This window comes from Macrobrachium nipponense, chromosome 46, assembly GCF_015104395.2.
Source record: "Macrobrachium nipponense isolate FS-2020 chromosome 46, ASM1510439v2, whole genome shotgun sequence".
NCBI lineage: Eukaryota > Metazoa > Arthropoda > Malacostraca > Decapoda > Palaemonidae > Macrobrachium > Macrobrachium nipponense.
This window is the reverse complement of record NC_061106.1, coordinates 13982886-14007885: the sequence shown is the minus strand read 5'-3', so window position 1 is coordinate 14007885 and position 25000 is coordinate 13982886. Positions and strand designations below refer to the sequence as shown.

General features: G+C 34.4%; 1 protein-coding gene across 2 annotated transcripts in view; it reads right to left on the bottom strand.

The window, feature by feature from the left end:
• The window catches only part of LOC135214760 (sarcoplasmic reticulum histidine-rich calcium-binding protein-like), a 120849-nt gene that overhangs the window by 27851 nt on the left and 67998 nt on the right, over nt 1-25000 (bottom strand). For both annotated transcript variants that reach the window (XM_064249113.1, XM_064249114.1), the window contains exon 3: nt 14488-14513. In XM_064249113.1, the coding sequence (XP_064105183.1) occupies nt 14488-14513 (26 nt within the window). The remainder of the gene's footprint in view (nt 1-14487; nt 14514-25000) is intronic.

The following is a 25000-nucleotide window of genomic DNA, read 5'->3' as shown; positions in this document are numbered from 1 at the left end:
GATGCACCTAGTCCTACTCCTTTCAAGACGGCATCGATAATTAAAACTAAAGTAGTTACTTGTATGAGTCACTTCTTTTTATTCGAAAAGGCCCCAGATTTAGTGTATGTCACGTCTTACTCGTTTAGCATTTGAGTATTGCAGTAAAAAATATATTTGTAGTATCTTGTTAACGTCGTATTGAATTATGTTTTATGATTTTACGTGCTAACCTTAAATCATCGCAGTAATTTTATTATTAAATAATCGCAGTAATATTATGATTGAAAACACTGTGTAGCGTATTAGAACCATTTTTAAGATAGAGTTTTTAGAATTTTAGCAGACTATTTTTTCTGCAAACGGTAGTATCAATGAAAAATGGTTAAATTTGGCATAGGCCTATGAATGAATTATTTATAATTCATTATGTTCGTAGGATAAATATTTAAATAGTTTCAAAACATTATTATTCTAAGCAGGGTAATGAAGACGTTTCCTATTAACCACTAAAATATAGTTATTTTAGTTTAGCTCTTACTTATCATTAAAGTAAATGTACAGTTGCTCTTGGTAAAATGTGCCTTTAAAACCTTGTTTAGTGCATTTGACCTTATCTATCGGAGCCAATGCTTTAACCTGTGAACATTCAACCGGTTAGTAAAATCCTTTTTGTTGATAATGTTAATTATTCCTTTCTCAATATCTAACTTACGTTATGTTTGCTAGATTTTTTTGTAGTAATATGTACGTTATTGACTCGATTCATAAATAACCAGTCACAGCGCAAGTCTTTGGGCACGGTAACCGTTTTTTAGTTGCTTTAGGCACAATTACAAAAATCACTAAACACGTCTACGTAATTTAATAATAAAGCTCCTCTCACAATGCTTATCAGGAACTGGCCAGTCTGAAGCTAAACTGAGATTCAAAATCACAAGAACCTTAAACACAGTGTCCCTCAGAATTAGCTATAGTACTAAGTTTTGAAGGATGCAGGATTATTCGGACCATTTGCTAGGCTGATTCGGACCCATACTAATAATTTTGTATCATAGCAATGGGTATTCCTATATAAGCATTCCGCATCGTTCGTCCACGCGAATACGAAAGCCACCAGGAATTGGGGCGTCAAATGTATTTCCGCCATGTTTAGTACGAGGCTACGAGCCCCTGGGGGTAAATTACAGTCGTCCGAATAAATATTACTTAATTCTTGTTCAGGAGGTAAAATTACATAGAAAAATCGGCCAATCATATGAAGGTCCGAATAAGCCTGGATAAAGGTCCGAATGAGCCAGTACATGGTCCGAATCAGCCAAGGTCCGAATAAGCCTGTTCCCGTTTTGAATACTATCATTGTTTCTCTGGGCTATAAAGTATTTTTCGCCGATTCTATTTATATTAATATTACACGTGGTTTTTATCTAAAATATTAAAGAAAAAAATATTTAAAAGGGGAGTAAGTGAAATTCTCTTACATCCCCTAACACAAAGGTCATTTCCCCCGTAAGTTTTCCCCTATCCCCTACGGACACCAGATTTCCCCTACCTTAGGGGAATCCGGCTAAACGTGGGAACACTGTTGACTGCACACTCGAGTAGGCTAGACTCAGGCACACCAACCGTTCAGCAGTAGAAGTTTAGGTTATCGTTTAGTGCTAATTGTTTCGTGAGGTTCCTTTGCTTTGTAATACTTGCAACTTATTATATCGTAGTTTTTTAAGTAGCGATAAAATAGCTACATGGGGCGATATATCTGTAGGCTATGGTCTTAAGTTTTCTTGTGTGATTAGTGTGATTTGTAATAAAGACATTTGGTAGGATTGGCAATGGTGGTAGTTGTTTTACCTCCCGACTGATGACTGAAACGCCCGCTCAAGAATGGGTCTTTAACTCGTCCGTTACTTTTGAAACACAGCTAGCCTTGCTTCAGGCCAGCCCATATCCTTCTTGTATATATTTATTCCTTGTGAGATAGATCTGCCAATCTTATCGACATGAATCTCATTGCAGTTAATGCACGGTCTTATTTAAAAACTTGCAAACTACCAATGGTTTAATGATAGTAGAAAATAAGTGAATTATTTGTTGACTTTCCACTATTCTAAAACCATGGGTGATTCGTTAATTAATCTATAATAGTAAATAAAACCAGGCTTGATTCCCCACTTCGCCCCTTGGCTAGGGGAGAAGAAGCCTTATTTGTTTTACAAACGCCCCTTGGAAAGGCTCCTCATTATTTTTCTGGTTTTTAGGCCGTATTTTGAGGTCTCTCTCGTGATTTTGGACTACAACTTGTGAGTAAGATGGCAGTGAACTAGGTAGTGCTTCAAGTTAACCTGTTTGTTGCATAGACTCTTTATTTAGAATTTTTTTGCCTCAGACCCTCTAGGCGTTCTCAGGCCCGGGATTTCGGGTCGCCTCAGGCGATGTGACGTCATCATAGAAAACGGACCGTTCTCTGCCTGATGGCGATGGCAAACTACACCCTATACCTATGAAACTTAAACCAAAGACTTCTATCGGTTTAAAGTTCTTTTTCCTGTTCCCTAATTACGACTCCGCATGTGATGTCATTTTCAATAAGTTGAAAATAAATGAAAAAGACATACGAGGATTTCAGAATATACCAAATAACAGAGTTGCTGTGAAATTTCTTGAGGCCAATGTTTTTGACGTCTTTATACGAGAGTATGAAGACAAAGTGATTAATTTTGGTGATGGGGAAAAGGCCCTAGTAATTTAATTTGAGCATGTATATACTTATGTATCAGTACGTTATGCACCCTTTGATTTGGAAGACTCTTTTAACTAGTGTCCTCAGCCAGTATGGAAAAGTCCTCCATCTAAGACATAACACTTTTTTCTCATGGGAGGGCGAGTGGTCTGCTAAATGGAACACGCACTGTGAAAATGGAAATAAAGAAAAACATCCCATCCTCCATAAATATCTGTGGTTATAATGTTGTTTTTTTCTGTACAATGGACAAAAAAAAGACGTGTTACAAATGCGGAAGAGACTCTCACATGGCAGTTAATTGTAACATGGATAGTGAACCGAAGTTAAATATTTTCAACTTTGAATGACTTTCCAGCAATGCCTGGTAAGGATTCTGGTTAAGGGTGATTTTCCTGACGGAAATGGAACTAATGATATTCAGCATGCGAAAAAAATAATGAAGGAAATGCGAGCCACCATCTGATGAAATTAATGCTGGCAATGACAAAGCGAAATCTAGCATCCTTGATAAAGACCAGATGAGTAATGTATGCGAAGTAGTAGAACAACTTGTAACTTTTCCTTTATCCGAAAGTGTTGATGATGTTATTGGAGACCCAATTGAAATAGAAGATAAATCACAAGACTTGGACTGTAATGTTTCAACTAATAATGATGATATAAAGGATACTGACAGTGACAGTGATATCTTTGCAATAAAAAAGTGCACCCGAAGGTGCTTCTCAAGTAATGGAAATAACTGATGATGAAGGACCTCGCTCACAAGACGAACCTCGTGTTCCTTACACTATTGGGAGTCTCTCTCCCGTTGATGATGATAAAAATGAAGAACTGGACAGTCTTGAAGAAATTGTTGTAGCGGATTCAGTGTATAGGAAGATGAATCTGTGGATGATATGCCAGAAGAATGTAATATGGATTCAGAGGTAAATAAAGAAAGTGATATTGAAGATGATTTGGAAAATGATGATAAAGGTTCAAACATGATGTCAGAAAGTCAGTGGAATTTAGACCTAGAAACTGTAGGTAAATTAAGGTTCACTAAAGGAAAATCCACCAAAGAAAAAAGGAGGGAAGCAAAAATGAATGGGAAAGGTAGGTTGTCAAAGAAAAAGAAAATTTAATTGTTTAATTTTCGGTGATATAATGGCTCTTTCTGTTGCCACTTTAAATATTAATGGCTTAAATGAGGTAAATAAGCAAATGAAGGTTGTGTCTCTTATCATGTACTATAAAATTTGATATCCTGTTAATTCAAGAGCATAATGTTAAAGATTTTTCAGTTTTGAGTTATCTCGCTCATTTTACAAGGTATAGTGTTTAATCCATCAATCAATTTAAAAGGAGGTACAATGATATGTATAAATAATAAAACAAGTGTAAAACTTTTAACTAAGGAACAGGACCACTAATGGAAGGAATTTGTTGGCGGGGGTGTAAGAATATGTTACAATAAATGTATTATAACTGTCCTAAATGTGTATGCTCCGTCTGGTACAAGTAAATCTGCAGAAAGGGAAGACTTCTTTAGAAATGAAATTTAAATGTTTTTCACTACCTGAGGACATAATAATGATTATCTAATCTTTGGGGTGTACTTCAACTGCATAACAAGCACAAGAGATTGCAGTAATAATAACAAAGCCTTGTTGTCTAAGTCTATGAGTACTCTTGTGAAAAACCTTGCCTTGAAAGATAATTACAAATTCTCAAACAGAATACCAGAGTACACTTATATACGTGAAAAACTATGGATCAAGGATAGATAGGATGTATACTGTCAAGTTATTTGATAATATAATATCTGCTGACACTGTTCCAATAAGTTTCAGACCACAGTATGGTTGTTTGAGGCTAAGAATTAACACGCATGTAATTTGCACAGGGTATTGGAAGTTAAATGTGAAAGTTTTAGATTCTGATGAAACTGATGGAAATTTTATGCATGTATGGCAGTTTATAAAGCAGGAAAAAAGGTACATTTGATAACATTACTTGTATGGTGGGACTGGGCAAAATTACAGTGTAAAACATTCTTTGTCAAATTATGTAAAAAAGATATCACAAGAAAAGTATGGCTTGCTGAACTTGCTACAAAACAAGATTACGGCATCTTTATGGACATAAACTACAAAACTAGTGTAAATTATGACAATATTAAGCTTCTCAAAAATAGGATTTGTGACATCCAGAATGAAATTTTAGAGGGTATAAAGATAAGAGCCAAACTAAATGATCTTTACAATGGGTGAAAAAATGTGTGACATCTACTTGGTGCTGAAAAAAAAGAAAAATCATACTAGCATTACCAGCATAAAAACAACCAGATGGTTCCATTATAGAAAGTACAGAGGGAATATCTGCTTTTATTCAAGAGCATTTTGAAAGATTATTTAGTATGGTCTCAGGTCAGGAAAAAAAGTCAAGACATATTTTCTTAGCTTCTGTAATTCTAGTTTGGACCAAGATGATGTACATTTGTTGAGCAGAGATTTAGAGGAAGCTGAGGTTTTCGATGCTGTCAAGAGTATGTGTAAAGGTAAATCACCAGGATATGACGGGCTTCCTATAGAATTCTACAAAAAGTTTTGGTGTATAATAAAATCTGATATAATGGAGGTGTTCAAATTCATTGCAACTATGAAATGCATGTCAGATAGTCAATCCTTAGGTATAATAAAAATTATTAGCTAAAACAGGAGATTTATCCGTGGTGGCAAAACTGGAGACCTATAACCCTACTGAATGTGGACTATAAAATCTTTGCTAAAGTTTTAGCAAACAGATTGAGATGTGTTACTGAGAAGATTATCTCCCCGGAACAATATTGTGCAGTGAAAGGAAGGTCAATTGTGAATTGTAATAATACGATTCGAGATGTAATTTTTCATGCAAAACAAAACTGTCTAGATTTGGCAATCTTAAGCTTAGATTGGTCTAAAGCATTTGATAGGGTAAATATGGATTTTGTTTTTTAAAATAATGAAGATTTTTTTTTTTAAATTTGGTTTACCAGAGGAATTTGTGGACCTAGTTCGAGTTTTGTATAAGGATTGTAAAAGTCGTATTTTTGTAAATGGGTTTATGGTTCCCCTTTAGTATTAAAAGATCTGTAAGACAGGGCTGCCCGATGTCAATGCTGTTATATTGTATATTTCAAGAACCTTTATATAGGGCAATGAAGAGTAACAACAAGATAATAGGGCCAAGCCTACCTAACAGTGTAAATATATGTCTGCAGGGTTATGCAGATGATTTATCTATGATTTTGTCAACTGATGATTCAGTTAGAGAGTGCTATGAAGAAATCAAATTGTTTGAAATTGCGACAGGTGCACAGCTAAACAAGGACAAAAACTAGTATAATTTGGGTTTGGTAAATGGGAGAACCGAAAACACCTGGCCTCTCAGTTGGTTAAAAACTGTTGAAAGTATAAAAATTCTTGGTATGGTTTATTATAATGATTTTGAGATGACGTGTGAAGAGAATTGGTCTCGCCTTGCTAAAAATATTGAAATATCAGTAGCTATGCTTAGTCCAAGACAACTGTCTATTTTCCAGAAGGCTATTATTATTAATTCTCTAGTTTTGTCCAAAGTTTGGTATATTCTCACACCTTGCCTCCATCAAAAAAAATACATTGCTCAAATAAATATGCATATTTTCCGGTATGTCTGGAGGGGTACTTACCATCCTGTAAGCAGAGAGACTCTTTGTTTGTCTAAAGAAAAAGGTGGATTGGGAATAATAATAAATGTTTTTTTTAAATCATTAGCGATTTTCAGTTCGACAGCTTTGAGTGATATTAAAAAGGATATAGGTTTTTTTTTGAGCAATGTTCTATTGCAAGATGAGAATAAGCTTCTTGTTAGATTTGAAGGAAATTAATGAAATTTCATTTTTATCAACATCATTTTTACTCAGTAGCAATTGATGTCATACAGGAAAGTTTCTCGGCATGAAAAATTCCCAAACTTGAATAGTAAGACTGCTATAAAATTTATAAGGCCAGAAAATGCACCAAAAATTGAAGAGAGTTATCCACTTTTGGACTGGGAAAATGGTATGGGAGAGCATAAACAAACCTTTCATGGTATCATGGAAAGGGAGTTTGCCTTTAAAATATTGCCACATGGGAACATTGGAAACGACCAACAAAACAGGCTAAAATGTTAAAATATCAAAACAGTGATAGATGTGATCATTGTTGAAGATGTTGAATACACCTTGCATATTTTTTTACTTTTGTTAGTCACATTAAAAAACATCATTGGAGTATTTCAAAAGTGTGCTATTCAATACTTGTAAAATAAATAGAGATAATGTTTTGAAAACATTAATGTTTAGTTTCAAAATTATAGGACTAAAAAGGATCTTAATAGTGCCACTGTATTAATTGTAGGGTATTTATATGCTGTTTGGGTTAGTCAAAAAGAAACATTACACAAAAAGAGGAAACAGATGCCTTTATTAAAAGCAAATTTGTTATGATAGGTGGCTATAAAGAAACAATTACAAAGAAAGAATAAAAATATTTTCACAATAGAGTACATTAATTACTGTTTTTAAATAGCCAGTATTTAATTTTGTAAGTAATATCACAATTAATATATAGTGTTAAGGAAAAAAAGTTTTAAAGTCTAGTTAATAATAAAAAATAAAATCAGTAATTTGTAAATATTGTAGGTGTTCAATTTGTAATATTTTGTAATATTTTGTAATACCTTACTTATGTAAATGACATGTAATATTTTCTAATAAAAAAGTTAAAAAAAAAAAACAAAAAAAAAAAACCCAGCAAGGCTCGAATAACCAACCTTTCTTTAGACCAACAGCAACTGCATGGTTCAAGTTTATCTTTTAATTGACGCGTGTTATCACTGTTCGAGCAATACAGCCTGGACATTGCTTGCGTGGGAAGTCCCAATGGTTTTGGGTGAAATAATTTTAATATACCACAAGCACAGGAGTGATTAACAAATTATTCCATTTTCATAGGGCCGCTGTAAACCCAACCATACCATCCATACCTGTCGAAGGCCGGAAAAGGAAATAGCATTCTCGCCGCCATGAACGGTAAAAAATTCATCAAGTAGCAAGGGGGGTGATGTTTGCAGCCCTATAGGTATATTGAAAGAATCCGGTGTGTTTCTGTGTGTGTGTGTATATATATATGCATATATATATAATATATGTATATAAAGTGTGTCGTTCAGTTTTATTTCATATTAATATAATTCATTATGCAGGTTTTTAAAAAATGCATTTTGTGTAGCTCTGCACCACACAGGTATGGTTTTGTGATCACATTTTTGAGGTCGTGATTGTTCTTTGCCGCAAAATATTATTTATGAAGTACATTTCAAAATATTATGAAGTACAGTATGTTAGTGATGAAAGTCTGCATTTATTTTGGCAACATAAATAAAACAACAGCTATAATCCAAACCGTAAAATTTATGTAATTATACCTTTTACAAACGCGAATTAAATCCGGTATATCAAGTTAAATGTGGCGTTGCTTTGAAAATTTATTTTTCGATACAGAGCAGTAATTTCGCTCTAATCGATATAAATAATGTACATTAGGAAAAATAATGTAACGAGTGTTTAATAATAATAACTATTTATACTGTTTGTAGATTTAAAATTCATAGATCAGATCACGAGTTTGAAGCTGTTTTATGGAACTATTTAGCCTCTGAAAAATACGAGCTTAATTCTTTAGTGTGTATATATATGTGTGTATGTGTGTGTGTACGTGCGAGAGAGAGATAGAGAGAGAGATACCTTTTGCCAGAATTGAAACTCACAAGTATTGGTGCACAGTAGCATGTTTCAGCCATGTTCTGTTATAGCTCTGCCGCTTTCAGATATGTTTTACCTTCATATTTAACTGTATTTAACATTATGACACCCTTTAATTGAAGTTCTTATCATTTAGAGTTTAATTTGTGTTCATTAATATTAAACTATTTTCTGAATAAAAATTGATAAAAAGGGAAACATGTACCAAACTTCCATTTATTTAGTGTCATCATCCGTGTTTCAGTTAACTCTCTGGCTTTCTGCAAACTTGGCTCACTCAACTCTTTGAAGTGGTTTGATGTTGAGCGTTCGGAAGGAAATCCATTTATGGGCGCTTAGAACTTGATGTCGTTGGCTTTGCATTGTACTAACATGTTCTACGGAGCCTGTTTGACTTTGACATGGGTAAAAAGTAGTGCAGGTTTTGTTTTTCCTCTGGCATTCTCATCGACCTTTTACCATTTATGTCACTGTTCAATTATTGTGCTTAAATTTATATAGGTGTCAACCAACTGAAGGTGCTAGTTGGATATTATAAAGTTATTATTATTATTATTATTATTATTATTATTATTATTATTATTATTATTAACAACATGAACCTTATTCATATGGAACAATCCACGGGGGCAATTTAACTTGATAATCAAACTTCCAAAGAATATACGTGGAGTGTTCATTTGGAAGAAGGTAGTGGGAAATTCAGCACTCCGTTCATTACAACTTTGGTAATTATGATAACAAATCGTTGTTAAATTCCTTTAACCCGGTGCTGTTGACTTAACCCGAGGTATTTAGCTAAATGATAGATAAACTCTTTCTATGCTGTAGTGGTGATGGGCCGGAATATGTTTTATGCACTATATTTTTCCATAGTGACAAAAGGGCTGCTTTGAATCTGTAGATGCTCCATCATTGTTCTGTTTTTTTCATGCTCTATCTTTTCATAGGCTCGGTTTATTCAAATCCCCCCAAAGTATACGAGGCTTAGCACTAATAATTATGATAATATAAATCCTCATACATTAGGTCTTGAATGTGGTAATGATATTTATTATTATTTTATTGTTGTTAATAACAAACTTTACGCTTTGGCAACTATATGGACACGTTGTACTGATCAATAAACAATATCATAATCAGATTTATCGTTTATTTGTTGCCAAGCACATTGCTTCATTAAGAAGAAAAAAACTGGCCTTACTAAAATCGGATTGTGTCATTACTGCAGGTTTTACAAAGTGAAAACCAAATTAACTTTTTAATGAGGAGACATCTTTCTGCATAGTCTTAATGAACTGCTGAAGGTCAAAATGTCAGGTTGTCCGTCCCTTGCCTTGATACTTCAGGTTGTCTGTAAGAAGTTAAATGCAAAGCTTATACCTATATGTTCTTCGAATAAGACTATATTGGCCATACACACCCCCTGCCCAGCGCCCCCCCCCCTCTCTCTCTCTCTCTCTCTCTCTCTCTCTCTCTCTCTCTCTCTCTCTCTCTCTCTCTGAATGGGAGAAGTAGTGGTAGTGATATCACTCAATAGTCACTACCCTGTCGCTTTATGCATAACTCCAGGAGACATTATACTCAACCAAATTATTCAGAAAATTTCCACATTTAACAAGTTGCTCATATTATGAATTTCAAACTGGCGTTCCAGAATTTTTCCTCTTTCTTGTCACACGCGACATCTAAACTCCGTTGCATATAAGACATACATTTTTTAACATGTTTATTGATCATTTTATAAATTATAATGCACACGAAACTTGCATTCGTAGGTTTCAGATATGCAGAGAAGCAAAACACAAACTGCAAATTTATCTGAAAGGCGTTTGAAATGTAGATATATTTGAGAAATGTTCTTTGTACGTGTGGTATATTTTTAGCTTTTTTTATTTTTCTACCTTCCTATCCTACGTTACAAGGGCCATGTCAGTCAGTAAAAGCGGAGAGTTAGAGTTTTAAAGTGGAGAGCGTTGTCCATGCACTTGGCAAGATCACATGCAGTATCATTGCAATGACGTCTTCCCTTCAAGTTTTTTTTTTCTCTCTCTCTCTTGTATACTGTATGTGTGCATATGATGAGAGAAAGAGAATCTGAATTTTCCGAGGTAGTTTGGTCGTGCGGAGTGGACGGAAGAATTTAGCAATATCGGAAACGTGTAGTCTGCAATTAGAAGGATTGGAGGGAATGAGCGCAAGGTTGTAGTAGGTAAAACTAGTTTTGCGGCAGAAGTGAACTGACTCAAGGTTTCTGTAAAAAGTAATGCTTAATTTTCACTATATACAGATGAAAAGCTTTATTGAGGATGATGCATTTAGGCGCACGCATTTATACGTGTATATATATCTAACGAGATGGTCATTATCCCCCTCTTTATGTAACATATGTGTATAATATATATATATATATATATATCTGTGTGTGTAAGTAAAAATCTTTTTTGAATTTTTTCCACTGAGGTTGCACAGCCGAGATTACAAGACAGAGAGTTTCACCAGACTTCTCTGTATTTATGGTAATATTATCACACTCAAGCATAAGCCAAACTTACACACACAGATATATATATATATATAGATATATATATATAATTATATATATATATATATAGATATATATATATATCTATATATATATACTATATATATATATGTGTGTGTAAGTTTGTGCTTATGCTTGAGTGTGTAATATTACCATATACAGAGCAGTCTGGTGAAACTCTCTGTCTTGTAATCTCGGCTGTGCAACCTCAGTGGAAAAAATTCAAAAAAGATTTTTACTCTAATATCATGGGGAAGCTGAAATCAGGTTTCCTAAAATAACAGGGAACGTGGAATCTGACATTATCAGCTTCATCTTTAAGTTAGTGAATAACATTTAAGCGTATGATGCCATATTTAGTCTTTGTGGAAGCAAATACTTTATTATTTAGGGGATTTCTATATAACATTACCGAGTTTCACATTATTTTCATTATTTATTTTTTGGCTACGACAAACCTTGATTATGAGTTTTCGTTTAAGAACGAGAAATTGACCTAATTGGATCCCACTCTAGCATAATTATAGTGGCTGGGAGATTACTTTCAGATGTTAAAAACAATCACTGGGTTATATCGTAAACACAGAGGCAAGACGAGTGCTGTATGTCACAGCTATGTAGACTTACAGGAGAGCTGGATGGTAGGGTTAGCCTAATAATAGGTCAGTATTTTAACCTGATGATTAACTAAATAGTTGTAAGTGGTCATTTTCATAAGATTTAAGATAAATAAAAATTTCAAGCATAGATTTTATTAGTATCATTATAGATGTGTACATGTGTTTACACACAAGCACAAAGACCAAGAACTTGGTAATGTGTATCTTCAACATGTAACTAAATGGAATATTAATAACCAAATAATAGTAAAACCGATTTTTATTCAGACAACAAACAGAGGTCAAAATTCTTGCGGGCGGAAATGTAGTGCCTTACGCGATGCGAACTACAACAGTCACGACACAATCACTTGTGTTTGATGACGGAAGGAAAGATACATATAAATTGAATGAAGCTATGGTATATATGGCTGAAAGGCTCGCATTGTAATGCATCTGGTAATAATGATATATTTAACATAATATTTTGAATGAAAATATTTATACAAAACATGAGTGACGTGTGCTGTGTTTCTTGTGTACGCCCGTTTCGCGCGCTGAGGGGTTTGTTGGGAGGGGTTAGCTGGCTACAACTGAATCAATAAATGAGGTTTTGGAGCAAAAAAGTGAAAAGATAAGCACTAAATTATGGAAGGTCATATTATAGAGGATAAGATATAACCTGTTGTTTGAGAAAACTAGTTATAAGGTCACCACCTAGCTAGACCAGTGAATACTCCAACTTGAGGGATCATTGAGTTGTAAATGTTCAAGTTTGTTGATGTTGTCATAGTGATTATATTCGTATATCATGTAGGCCAATTCTGTTGTGTCACATGTGTGTAGGATTTTAAATGTAAGGAACGTCCCGTATGATTAAATTAGTTTATTCTTATTCCAAAATATCCTTTCTTAGAAATTGAAACTAAAATAACTGAATAAATGATTTCTGAAATCAGCTACTTTTGGAATGCCTATGAATATGTTGTGCAAAGTCAGATATAAGCATTTTTTATGTAAATGTAAAATATCCTAGGGCTTATAGACATGATTTTCATTTTAACTTGGGCGCTTTCGACAAAATATCTCTTTTGGGAAAGAGAAATCCATACATAAATTGTAAACGGCCTTGGTGTTGTAGATTTTTTCAAAATTGTTCATTATTTCATGGAATGCTCAAACAGCAAACATATTCTGGAATTACAAGACATTTCCATGACTCGGTGGCATTTTCCAGAGAAAAATGATCAGTTTTCATTTTACGGATATAGAGAAAGTCTTTTAACTAAACTCCCTTTATCTTCAAAGACTTTCTTTTACTCCAGCAAAGTTGTATTTCACTGACAGGGAATGGCACTGAAAATAAGCGGAAAACTGAGAGCCTAAACAAGCTTACGTTATTTCTCTTGAGTGAAGGACTTCAAGAGTAAAGTTTAATTTTTGTTGCTGTTGCCACTTCGAGTTCATACAAAAAAAAACACAAAATTTTATCTGTTGTTTAATCACCATATATTTGAAGCAGTGCGATTGTTTTTTTTTTTATCGAGGATGGAGGTATCAAGCTATTTAATTGTGGTGGCCGATATAGACATAGCGCTATTCCTAATGGTTAGCATTCTAAAATTAGTTTCATAAAAAATCGATTTTCAAGCTGTTACGAGTTATTTATTGGTGTTGCTAAACAACGGTTTAGTAGTGCCAATAAAGGTAGATAAATTACTCAATTTAGTAAGTTTATTGCACAACCGTTATTAATCCGTGCAATTGCAATACTCAGTATTATTTATCATGGACATAATTATGACTTTCTGTCATGCATTATTGAAATGCAGAGAAACCACGTTGGTAGTAGCAAGTTCATTATTTTTTGTTGATATTTGACTTACAAGGTCCCTTTGTTTTACAAACGCAGGTACTAAATACTTTTGTTTGTTGTTCCATACTGTACATGACAGTATTTTTAGGCATTACTTTTAGTTAAACATTAATCATTTCTTCTGTCTATCTAGAGCGAACCGTAAAAGTATGACTTGCCAGTGAGATCCATAATTTGATCTGCGTGACTGACAGGCTTGCTGGTATTTACGGCCACGTCGATTGGCATAATGATTTTTAAATAGCCTTTTTTTTCTTTTTTTCTCTTTTTTTTTTGACTCTAGTTACGTCCTAGGTCATTTCTTTAATTGATAGCAATAAATAGTAAGCCATGGTTTTGTGGGTCGTCCAGCTAAATATTAATCAGATATTTTAGTTGTATATTTTAGCTATATATACTTTTTAGACCTAGTGCGTGTAGGCAAATAAAACAGGCAAATAAAACCATCTAAGTTCTCTAGCTGGCAGATATTCGATTCTGGGGTTCTTTCTTTGTCACACTTCTGAGTAAAAATGTACGTGTAGTTTTGTCATTGATTGTAGGTGTGGCTCTGAATCTTAAACTATGCACGTATTTGAAGAATATTCTTGGAAATAGCTCTTACACTATTGATCCATACTACTCCTGTTAGAAAATCTAATGGGGACTCCTGAGGACGGTCAGTGCGTGTGCACTCATATCTTTCATGCATACGTGCAAAAGGTTCTCACTCTTCAACATGTTACCTTAAATGATTTTATTTTTTATTTTTAGTATTTTCGCTTATTTCTAACATACAGATTGGGATGAGAGTGCACATAAATAATGTAAACTAATTTCACAGGAGACCGAAATATTGCCACCAGTTCACTGGAACTTTAATAAGGAAGCAAATAGAGTAAAACGTGTTCAGTGAATATTGAAACGAAGAAGAATCAAAATGGGTATTTAACCTACCTCTGCTGGTGAACCTTCACAAACAGCTGAAAGAAAAAAGAAAGCAATTTGAGATAGCAGTTAAGGTAGAAGTTATTTTAGCACAGAAATGTTGATTAAATACGATTATACTTTAGTTTTGATGTTTCTGTAACCTGTAAAGTTGTGAAAGACGTTGTCACCTGGAGCTCGCTAGCGTTTCAGTGGCGTGATCGGTATGGTCTTGGCTTGCCACCCCCAGTGGACGCGAGTTCGATTCTCGGACATTCCATTGAGGTGTGAGAGATGTGTATTTCTGGTGATAGAAGTTCACTCTCGACGTGGTTCGGAAGTCACGTAAAGCCGTTGGTCCCGTTGCTGAATAACCACTGTTTCCATGCAACGTAAAACACCATACAAACAAACAAACAAACCTGGAGCTCACTTGATGGACAGGGATCTGCTGAGATGTATACAAAATGTGAAGTCTGTCTTGCTTATGCGAGCGCAACGGTGAATTACTAATTCATATAGCATACCATGACGACAAGGGGTATTGTACTAAGAATGATTATAGTTATTATGATTCTGTTTTAAATCATGTATAGTGCTTAGTAAATAGGCGAAGAAGTACTATATAGTAGAAATTATTATTGTTGTTGTCTTTGTTTTTGCTGATGTTTTTGTCGATTTTGCTGCTGCTGATGCTGTTGTTGTGGTATTGCTTTTCTTCTTGTATGTAGAAAGGCATAAGCTGCATTTCCTTTTTATGCTGCCATGGGGGATTTTTAATCCATTATATCAGCACGATGGTCACTTAACGGAGCTGAGTGAATTATTGCTGTTTCCCAATTACTTTCTCCGTGGAGGATTAATTGCCAAAGTTAGTACAAAAATGATCCCCGAATTACGAACAGACTGCAGCAAAACTCTGCGGAAGTGACGAAAATATAATTTCACGGTAATTAACGGGGTAATATGTTACTTCGCATTTTATAACCTCTTCACTGTCAGATATTTTATTATGCAATGTTTATAACCTAGCAATGGTATGGCAATATATTGTTGTATGAAATATTTTATCTTCTTAAAACGCAACTGGAATCGTAAAATATTTCTGACTTTTTTTTTTCTTTCAGTTTTCGTTCGTTATTGTTGCATGTGTATTATTCAATATATCAACGCTATACATGAACATTTCCGTATTAAAAGTGATGGAGAGGGAGGAGTACACGAATGTATTCATCAAAGAACTTGAACGATTGAATAGTGAACAGCTTTATTCAAACTGCGATTGGGATCCAGCTGAACCAATTGATTCGTCTGCAATGAATTAATTTCCTAAGTCCTCTCCCTTTCTTTTTTGGTTAATCCAAGTGCTGAATCTGCCTTGTGTGTGTGTGTGTGTGTGTGTGTGTGTGTGTGTAATAATCAAGGCCGATGGTAGTAAGTATAGATTATATAATGGGCATCCCTTATCAACCAGTTACAAACAAAGGGAAGAAAGAGATTTCCCTATTTAAAAGGTTAATCAGTATACTGAAAACGAATTAGACCAGCCGACGCTTTTATTTATAACTTCCGCACAATATCTAGATAAAAAAAAAGTGATACTTGATTTCCGCATAATATCTAGATAAAAAAAAGGGAGACGATTTCCGCACAATATCTAGACAAAAAAAGTGAGACTTGATTTCCGCACAATATCTAGATAAAAAAAAAAAGTGAGACTTGATTTCCGCACAATATCTAGATAAAAAAAGTGAGACTTGATTCAGGATGCTAAAATATTTGCCAAAATAGTTTCTCAAGCATAATTAGCACGAGTCAGTTTTTTCGAGGAGGAATCAAGTGGTTTTTTTTTTAATAATAATAATAATAATAATAATAATAATAATAATAATAATAATAATAATATAATAACTTTTTTTTGTTTTTTAATGATGATGATGATGATAATAATGGTCAGAGCTCTGGGAAAGTAAGTTATGTCACTTGGGTCGGGGCTCTCCGTCCAGACCTCTCTTATATTACAGTCATTTTTGACGGCGTGGGTTGAATGGTAATTTTGGTAGAGAAGAGTGCAAATGCATGAACTGGGGAGGATTGAGAGACAGCAAAAATTGTCGGAATGTAAAAAAAAAAACTGCTGCTTGGAGATCCTGTCCCCCCCCCCCCTATCTCTCTCTCTCTCTCCTCTCTCTCTCTCTCTCTCTCTCTCTCTCTCTCTCGTTTGAACGGATCCGGTCATCCCAGATGAAATTGTCGAACTCCATGAAAAGCGAGCTATATTAAAAAAGTAGAGAGAGAGAGAGAGCCCGGAGGTAGAGTTGAAGATGCAGTCAAAGACTCTCCTCTCTCTCTGTCTCTCTGTCTATGTCTCTCTCTTTCTCTCTCTCTCTCTCCTCACCTCCTCTCCTACCTCTCTCTCTACTCTCACTCTCATTCTTTCTTCTTCTTCTTCCTTCCCTTCCCTTCTCCTTTTCATTTTCGGTAAGGAACGTTTTAATATTCCAGGGAAAATTTCGGTCCGACTCAAAAGCCGTCGCATCTGGGATTCTCTTCGTGTTTTCTTATTTTTGATGACGGCCAATGGTGGCGGATGCCATTTTGCAATTTGTCATTTTCCGGCTTTTTTGATGAAATGAAATCTCACTCGTTTGGAGCTGGGATTTTAGGAGGGATGGGCCCTGGGACTGGTGGATCTTAAATGGAATCTTTAGTAGGCGTACTGTTTGTTTGTTTGAGAAGCGGCCTCCTTTTAGAAAATTTACGGTTTTCATAAACCTTATTTATGGGTAAAACATTGAGGCCCTTTTCTTATGGACAGTTTTCAATGCTAATTCATGTTAGTTCAAATTCACCAAAGTACGTTTCATGGTATGTGACGTGGGGGTGAAGTTCTAAATACCTTTTCTCGTTTAGAAAACATATCGGTGAATAGTATGGAAAGCATTAGGAATCTATAATATCTGTCAGAATGATCAATTTAAATGTAACATTCAATCATTTATGAACGTTATGTAAGTAAAATATTCCAAGAACATAAAATCTTCCTAAATATGACAAGAAAAGATCAGTTTGAAAACCAGTTATCATTTTAAATTTTGCAAACCCGTAAGGGAATAAGTTTTCATCGCTCAAGTGCAGTGCACGAGAAGTCTGTTTGTGATTTGCCTTAAAGGCTGCTTTCACGGAAATATCGGATATCTAAAGGACCTCAGATATGAACATTATTATTATTATATTATTATTTGTGAGGAGACCTCTAAGGTCAGTAGCGTTGAAAAATTATAGCTGTTTCCACTGCATTTAATCTGTATAAAGTCTTCCCGCGTTTTCTCCATTCGTCTTACAATTTTCTTTTCATCAACATGTAGCTGGTATATTAAGTTACATGAGGACGTATAAAGATTTCTGTTGTCTTAGGTTTATTTCCTCTAACGTGTCGACAGCGCACTGGGCGTTCTCTTATGAGAGTACAAAAGCGAATGAATTGAGATGCATGATGCACAGGTATTTATAGCTTGAGGGGTTATTACAATTGGTGGGTTGGTTAGTAGGCTGAATTTTGATTGGTCATGGGTTGGTGACAGAATCTGTCTCGGAGGCGTTGCTGGCTGGAGATGGGTGTTGGCTTGGGTACCCCCTATCTGTGTGGTTGGTATTCTAGGCCGTCCAGGTGAGTAAGAATGCCGCGGGAACAGCTATATTTTATTATTATTATTATTATTATTTTTTTTTTTATTATTATTATTATTATTATTATTATTATTATTATTATTATTATTATTATTATTATTATTATTATCGGCAACATCTTCATCAAATCCCAAAAAGAACATTCCGTTTCCTAATTATGTAATAACAGAGAAATGTGAAATATGAATTCAATGAAAGATTGTGAAAAGCGTAAAACCAACATCAAGATGTACTCTGCATCAAACGAAATATTTGTTTGGCAGTCGCCTCACGAGATGTGTCACGGAAAACTGACGGTTTTTCTTGAGATGCGAGAAGTTTGTCAGGGATTTTGAAGGAAGGGGACTGGGGCGGGGTGGGATTGGGGGTTGGGGGAAAGGGGGCTAAGAGTTGGGTGTGAGTAATAAGGGTTCAGACAAATAGACATATTGTTATTGCGTAACAGAGAGAGAGAGAGAGAGAGGTTTAACAGATCCAAACGAGGGAACCAAGAAAAAAATTTAACTGAGAGAAATTTAAAAGTATACAAAGAACCCCCACGTTGAACACAAAGACTAGAAAAGAAATATTAACGCAGTCGTAAATTGGCAGAGGAAAAAAAATTCCGTTTTCTCGTTTCGAAAAGAATTTGAATATCGATGTAAACATGAAACTGGGAGATCCCCTGAAAGCGGGGTGTTCTAGATATACTGCACATTTATACATACATTTTTCGGTTTTATTTTTTAGGTTTGGTGTTGTTCGCACGCTCTCCCTCTGTTCTGTGATAAAAAAAGGAGAGAAAATAGCCAATTTCCCTAAAAGTTCTCTTTTTTTTCTCGTTTTTTTTATTACTATTGAAATAGGGTACGTTATAAAATCTCACTGAAGGGAGCGATTTCACGTCAATAATTCCACGTAACTCTAGATTGCCTTCGCTTTTGGATAAAGTATCAAGTGTCCCTATATGAAAGCAGAGGCATCCATATATATACGTACAAAGCACATATACATACATACATACATAACATACATACATACACAAACACACACACATATATATGTGTGTGTATAATATATATATATATATATATATTATTATATAATATATATATAATATACTATATATATATTAATATATAATATATAAATATATATAATATATATATTTATATATATATAGACTGCGCTTGAAACCCCGGTTCTCTGATGAAGTATCAAAGCGCAACCCCGGTTTGCTTCTGATGATGTATCAAGTTTTAAAAAGTGGTCATAGGCTCAGTACCCCAATCCAGAAACGCTTACTGATAGCAGGAAATCTAATATTTTCGGCGCCATCCCCTCTGTATCGAGAAGTAATCATATATTATATATATTATATATATATATATATATATATATATATATATATATATATATATATACATAAAAATGTATATATATATACACACACACACACACATATATATATATATATATATATATATATATATATATATATATATATATCATACATATATATATATATATATATATATATATATATATATATATATATATATATATATATATATATATATAAAGAATGTATGTATGTACGCTATGCCAAATTCAAGTGCTTTTCATTTCAGTTGATTACAAATATATAAAAAATAATAATTGCATGCATGATACCTATTGCATTTATCTCAAACGATTATATTAGTAGATATGAACAATAATTATATTGCCGGAGAGAGGGTACCTAAAATAATCATTTAATCATCAGCGATGTTTAGTCATAACAAGATAGTATGGAGTGAAGTGATGCAAACTAATGTTTTGGCTTGTAGGTCTTACTTACTGTAAAGAGGAGAAAAGTTATTTTTTTGTCAGAACTTCCGAGAAATAGGTGGTGAGGAATTGCAAGAGTACAGATTTAATTGTACATACAGATAATGTTGTGTTTGTAGATCATATTTTTTGCTTTAGAATTTTCACTATTATATTTTGTATGAACGGGTATAAATAATCCTTGGAAATTCACTTGCATATTCAGAGAGTTGTGAGTGCGTGTGTGTAATCATCGCCTTAATATATTTGTATCATTTGTTTTTTTATCATTGAAACACATAATTTTCTATTCCAAACAATTTTTCATATACACAAATGAGTTCCATTATAGATTTGTTTTGACAAGAAGTCCGAGCGTTCGAGTCTCATCTCGCCTTTTCCAGATTCCTTATCTCACAAAGAAATAATACTGAAAAGAGAATTAGAACGTAAATCCGTAAAATACAGTACATCTTAATGACGTATACCCCTATTATTTTCTGAATAAACATTAACACGTTTTCAATCACAAAACGTGATATGAAAACTAAAAGCGTATTGAAAAACCGCTTTGAACTCGGTGATCTAAAGCATTCAGCTCGCATGCATTCACTTGTTTCGAACTGTCCATTAAGTCGAAGGAAGCGAATAAATCTTCCATGAATCGAATAGATTCGAAGCTCTGTTCAGTTTACAGAAGTGAGTCGCTTTTGGACGCTTCGTTTTAGATGTGCTAAGCATCGTTTTGCCCTCCCTTTTTTTTTTTACTCCAACTGCAGAGCAAATACGACCTTGCGCTGGCCATGGACCAGATTATCAATACTTTTACTTTATATCGGTGTGGGCGAGTATTGCGAATGCAGTACTTCGGTGTTTTTGCTGTTCGACTTTACGGATGTTATTTAAAGTGCCAAGGTTAGTCCAGTAAATGGAGGAGGGAAACAAAATGTATGCGAATAACGTAAAAAGGGTCAAGTACCACAGACCTTTGAAGGTTGAACGCGATCAGATATAAAAAGTTTATTTAGGCAGATTATACAAATGTCACCTGGGTTGTTGTTGACTAGTTGGTGCTAACTTTTGATTTCGTTAAATTATTATTTTTGTGGGGGGAGGGGGGGCGTTATGTGTGCAAAAGGGGGTGGGGGGAGAGTGGTGGGGGACCGTCTGACTAACTGCACAAGGACCAGTTAAATGACGAAATCATCAAATCTTAGGATAAATGCTTGACCAACAGTTTGTTTAATATTACATTTTTGATTATCGTCATGAATCATGACTTAACTTAGGTTTTGATTGATTACTCACTTTTTAGTTTGGTTTACTGATTAGCTAATTAATCTGATTAATCTGCATTTACTCGTGAGCATTAACCTGATAATTCACTTGGTATCATCTTATTGCCCGATAAAACGCAAGAAAAGATAGCATGAAAACGTGCTGAAAGAAAGCATTTACAAATTGTCTGTCAGTGAGACCAGTGAAAACTAACTCCCAAATAAATTGTTAAATATTTTTCCTCAGAACTGAGTTGGCATTTATGTTCTTTTTTAAGTTAATCAAATAAATTACTAGATGGTAGTATGAACATTTTCGTAATTACCCTGCTGACTGATGTATTAGGAGTTAACGTGATTACTTACTCACTTTGCTAGCAGGATAATTGCGTACTCATTTTCTCATACCCGTTTCGTATAATTAACAAATTTGCTAAAGGTAACTGATTCGGTAATAGATTGCCTGATCCGCCGGTGTAAAACTTCAAACATACGGATAATCATTATAATAGCCTGTAGAATTGGTCAGGAGAAGGATGTTTAATTGTATTTCAAATTTTACAGAAGGCTAAGATTGTAGAACTGCCATGAGAGAGAATATCATTTTCAGTTTTCGTACTTTAATCATTCGGTAATCTTGCTTATCCATGCAATGGAAATCTAAGTTATCAGTGCTGCAAATATTGGGAGGACTGAAATAAACTTTAGATTTCGTGGAATTATCAGCAAGAGAATCTTCCAGGATGGATGATCGCCAATGAATGTCATTTACCCTCGGATGACTTGGGAACGTTTGTTTTTATTTATTTATTTTTTTATTCTTTTTAACTTTGGGTGGGGGTGGGGGTGGGGGCGGGGGTGGGGGGGCGTGAGTGTTGTAGGTCATGGTAAGAATCAGTGCCTAGAAATTTGCACTAGTGAATGTGTGTGATGTGAGCATGACAGAGTTTTATTGTGACCTAAGGAGCCAATAGACTCATTCGGTGGCCAGCCTTAAGACTTCTATCAAGAATGACAGTGAGAACCAGTCACAGTACTGTAGTGTCATTGATAAAGCCTCGTGCCACCTGAATAACTGTATGACGCTTAACGGAACAGAAATGTCAGTAACCAATCCTTTGTAAGAAAAACTATAACGATGTCCAAGATAAACAGTGATAGCAGCTAATGGTTGAAAGGAATAAAGAGCAATATAAATTAATCCGACAAGAAAATAGCCTATAATAGCAAGAATATTTGCTAACGTCAATTTTTAGCAAGAATTATTTGCTAAATTCTTTAGAAATTGAAATAACAGTTAGTTGGGTTATATGATGAAGAATAGATAAGGAAGGAAGCAGCGTGAACAATATTAAAGAAAGGAAGAGCACATTGCCGAGCGACACCAAGAGACCGAACTTATCATAAATCCTGTGACACGAACGACTATTCCAAAACAATAATAATTCCTGTGATACAAAACGCTATTCCAATAATTCCTGTGACACAAAAAGCTATTCTAAACGATGCTGCCAACGTAGCAGGACTTCCATTATCAATAACAATAACTGCGAAGAAAGAAGACGGGGAAGAAAAATAATGGTATTCTTAGTGAGAAAAATACAGATCAGAAAAATCTTTCATATATGAAATAAAAGAGTTTAGTGTTGCTATTTGACGCGAGTAACAAGTTATTTAAAAACAAAAATGACAACAAAAAGAAAGAAAAAGCCAGCAGAAAAAATATCTCTCATATGCTCTCAGCAAGAATACCAGTGACAGTGAATAATAGAGGTAAAAAAAAAGTAAACCGAAGTGCCTGATCCCGTTTCAAGCCTATGAATGGTGTCTGTGAGATCGCAGTGCCATCTTCTTCTCCCATCAGTAAGAGACGAAAACCGACTATTGTTTTTGAGGATGCTGACGGATGAAAGTCATCTGCATATCAAAGCGCTTAAACATACGAAATCTGACTAAATCCGGATTGCTCTCTTATCATCTCTAATATTCATTCGCTCCATTAACATAATCCGCTCGTTTATTTCGACGTTTGCTTAAGCAAATGCTTGGCTGATTCACATTCCATTTTCTGAAACGTTTGACAAGAGATTTGAAATGAATTTCCTCTCGTTACTAAGTTTTGAGATATAATACATTCAGTGTCATAAAATCAATTAGGTTGTAAGTCTTTTGGAAGCAAGTATCAAATAGATAAATAATAAAGTATCGAACAATGTTCATTTAAATTTTTTTCTTTTTTATGGAATTCCTCCAGAAGCGCGTTCGCACAAAGTATGCCTTCGATTTTCAATATAAATTCCTAGGTAAATGTCCCAAAAGAACTTTATTTACTGAACCTGGGAATCGTTCAATGGTTATAACATAAAAGAATGGCAGAGCTGATAACGAATACTGCCAAGACCTCATATACCTATATTTTACATATGCATGCATATATATATATATATATATATATATATATATATGTGTGTGTGTGTGTACACATACACACACACACACACACATATATATATATATATATATATATATATATATTATATATATATATATATACGTATATATATATATATATATATATATATATATATATATATATATATATATATATATATATATATATATCATTGGTAGGTTGAAAGAAGTCGTTGTCTTGGTGAGAATAATAAAAATTCTTGTTATGGTGCTGATCAATCTCTGGCAATGAAGTTTCGTTACACCCAGGATAATTCATCATGGAAGTGATACATACTTTAGTATGTGCATAGATAAATTCATACTAGTTAGATTTACATATTATCAGTTCTGTGATATTTCTGGCATTTAATGATAAGCTATATGCGCTGAATTTCCTGAAATATTTAGATAGTTAGCATACATCCATCAATTTTACGGTAGAAAGCGAATTCGATGAGCTATTCGATTTTATTGATATAAAATTTACGGTTGTGTTTTTCATCACATGCGGTTTTCTTTACCCTTTTTTTTTTATCATAATTTTCGTATCCATACCAGTGTTAGTTAAAGATTATATAATATTCGTGCCTCATTTCAGAGACATTCGAATGTATTAACTGGTTTTCTTTGCATGAATAAGAGGTCTTTCTCTGGAATGATGTTAAAAGCAACACATCCCCCTCAAGAATATGTAAAGATTTCTGTTGTCTGAGCTTCATTTCCTCTATCGTGTCGACAACGCACTGGGCGTTCTTCTATGAGAGTACGAAAGGGAATGAATTGAGATTCATGATGCACAGGTATTTATAGCTTGAGGGACTTTTACAATTGGTGGGTTGGTTAGTATGCTGAATTTTGATTGGTCATGGGTTGGTGACAGAATATTAGGAAGTTGAAAAGTTGCTCGACATAAAACAGAAAACGTGTAATGTAATAAAAATGAACGTGCACAGACGAGCTTGTCTGTTTGATTCTTGAGAAAGAAAGAAATACTATTATTGACAAGGGTTACTCCCCAATACATTGTAGACCGGTGTTTTTGAACAGCCGTGCCACCGAAAGTCAGATGAGCCTTAAAGAACGACTACCTCGTGACCTTTGCCCTCGCATTTGTTGTTTGGTCTCGTGTTGTGCCTGAAATGCAACTTGCGTGGGCAGGGCTTTAGATTAATGCGGAGCAGATGCGAAGAAAAACCAAAGTAGGTCAACTCGATCTAGTAGCTTGCTGGACGAGCCTGCCCACTCGAAAATAAGTGGCAGTATTTTGACCAGAGGGCCGGATTTTAATTTTAAAAGCTATTGCCTGAAAATCTTTGCAGTGAAAATATGCA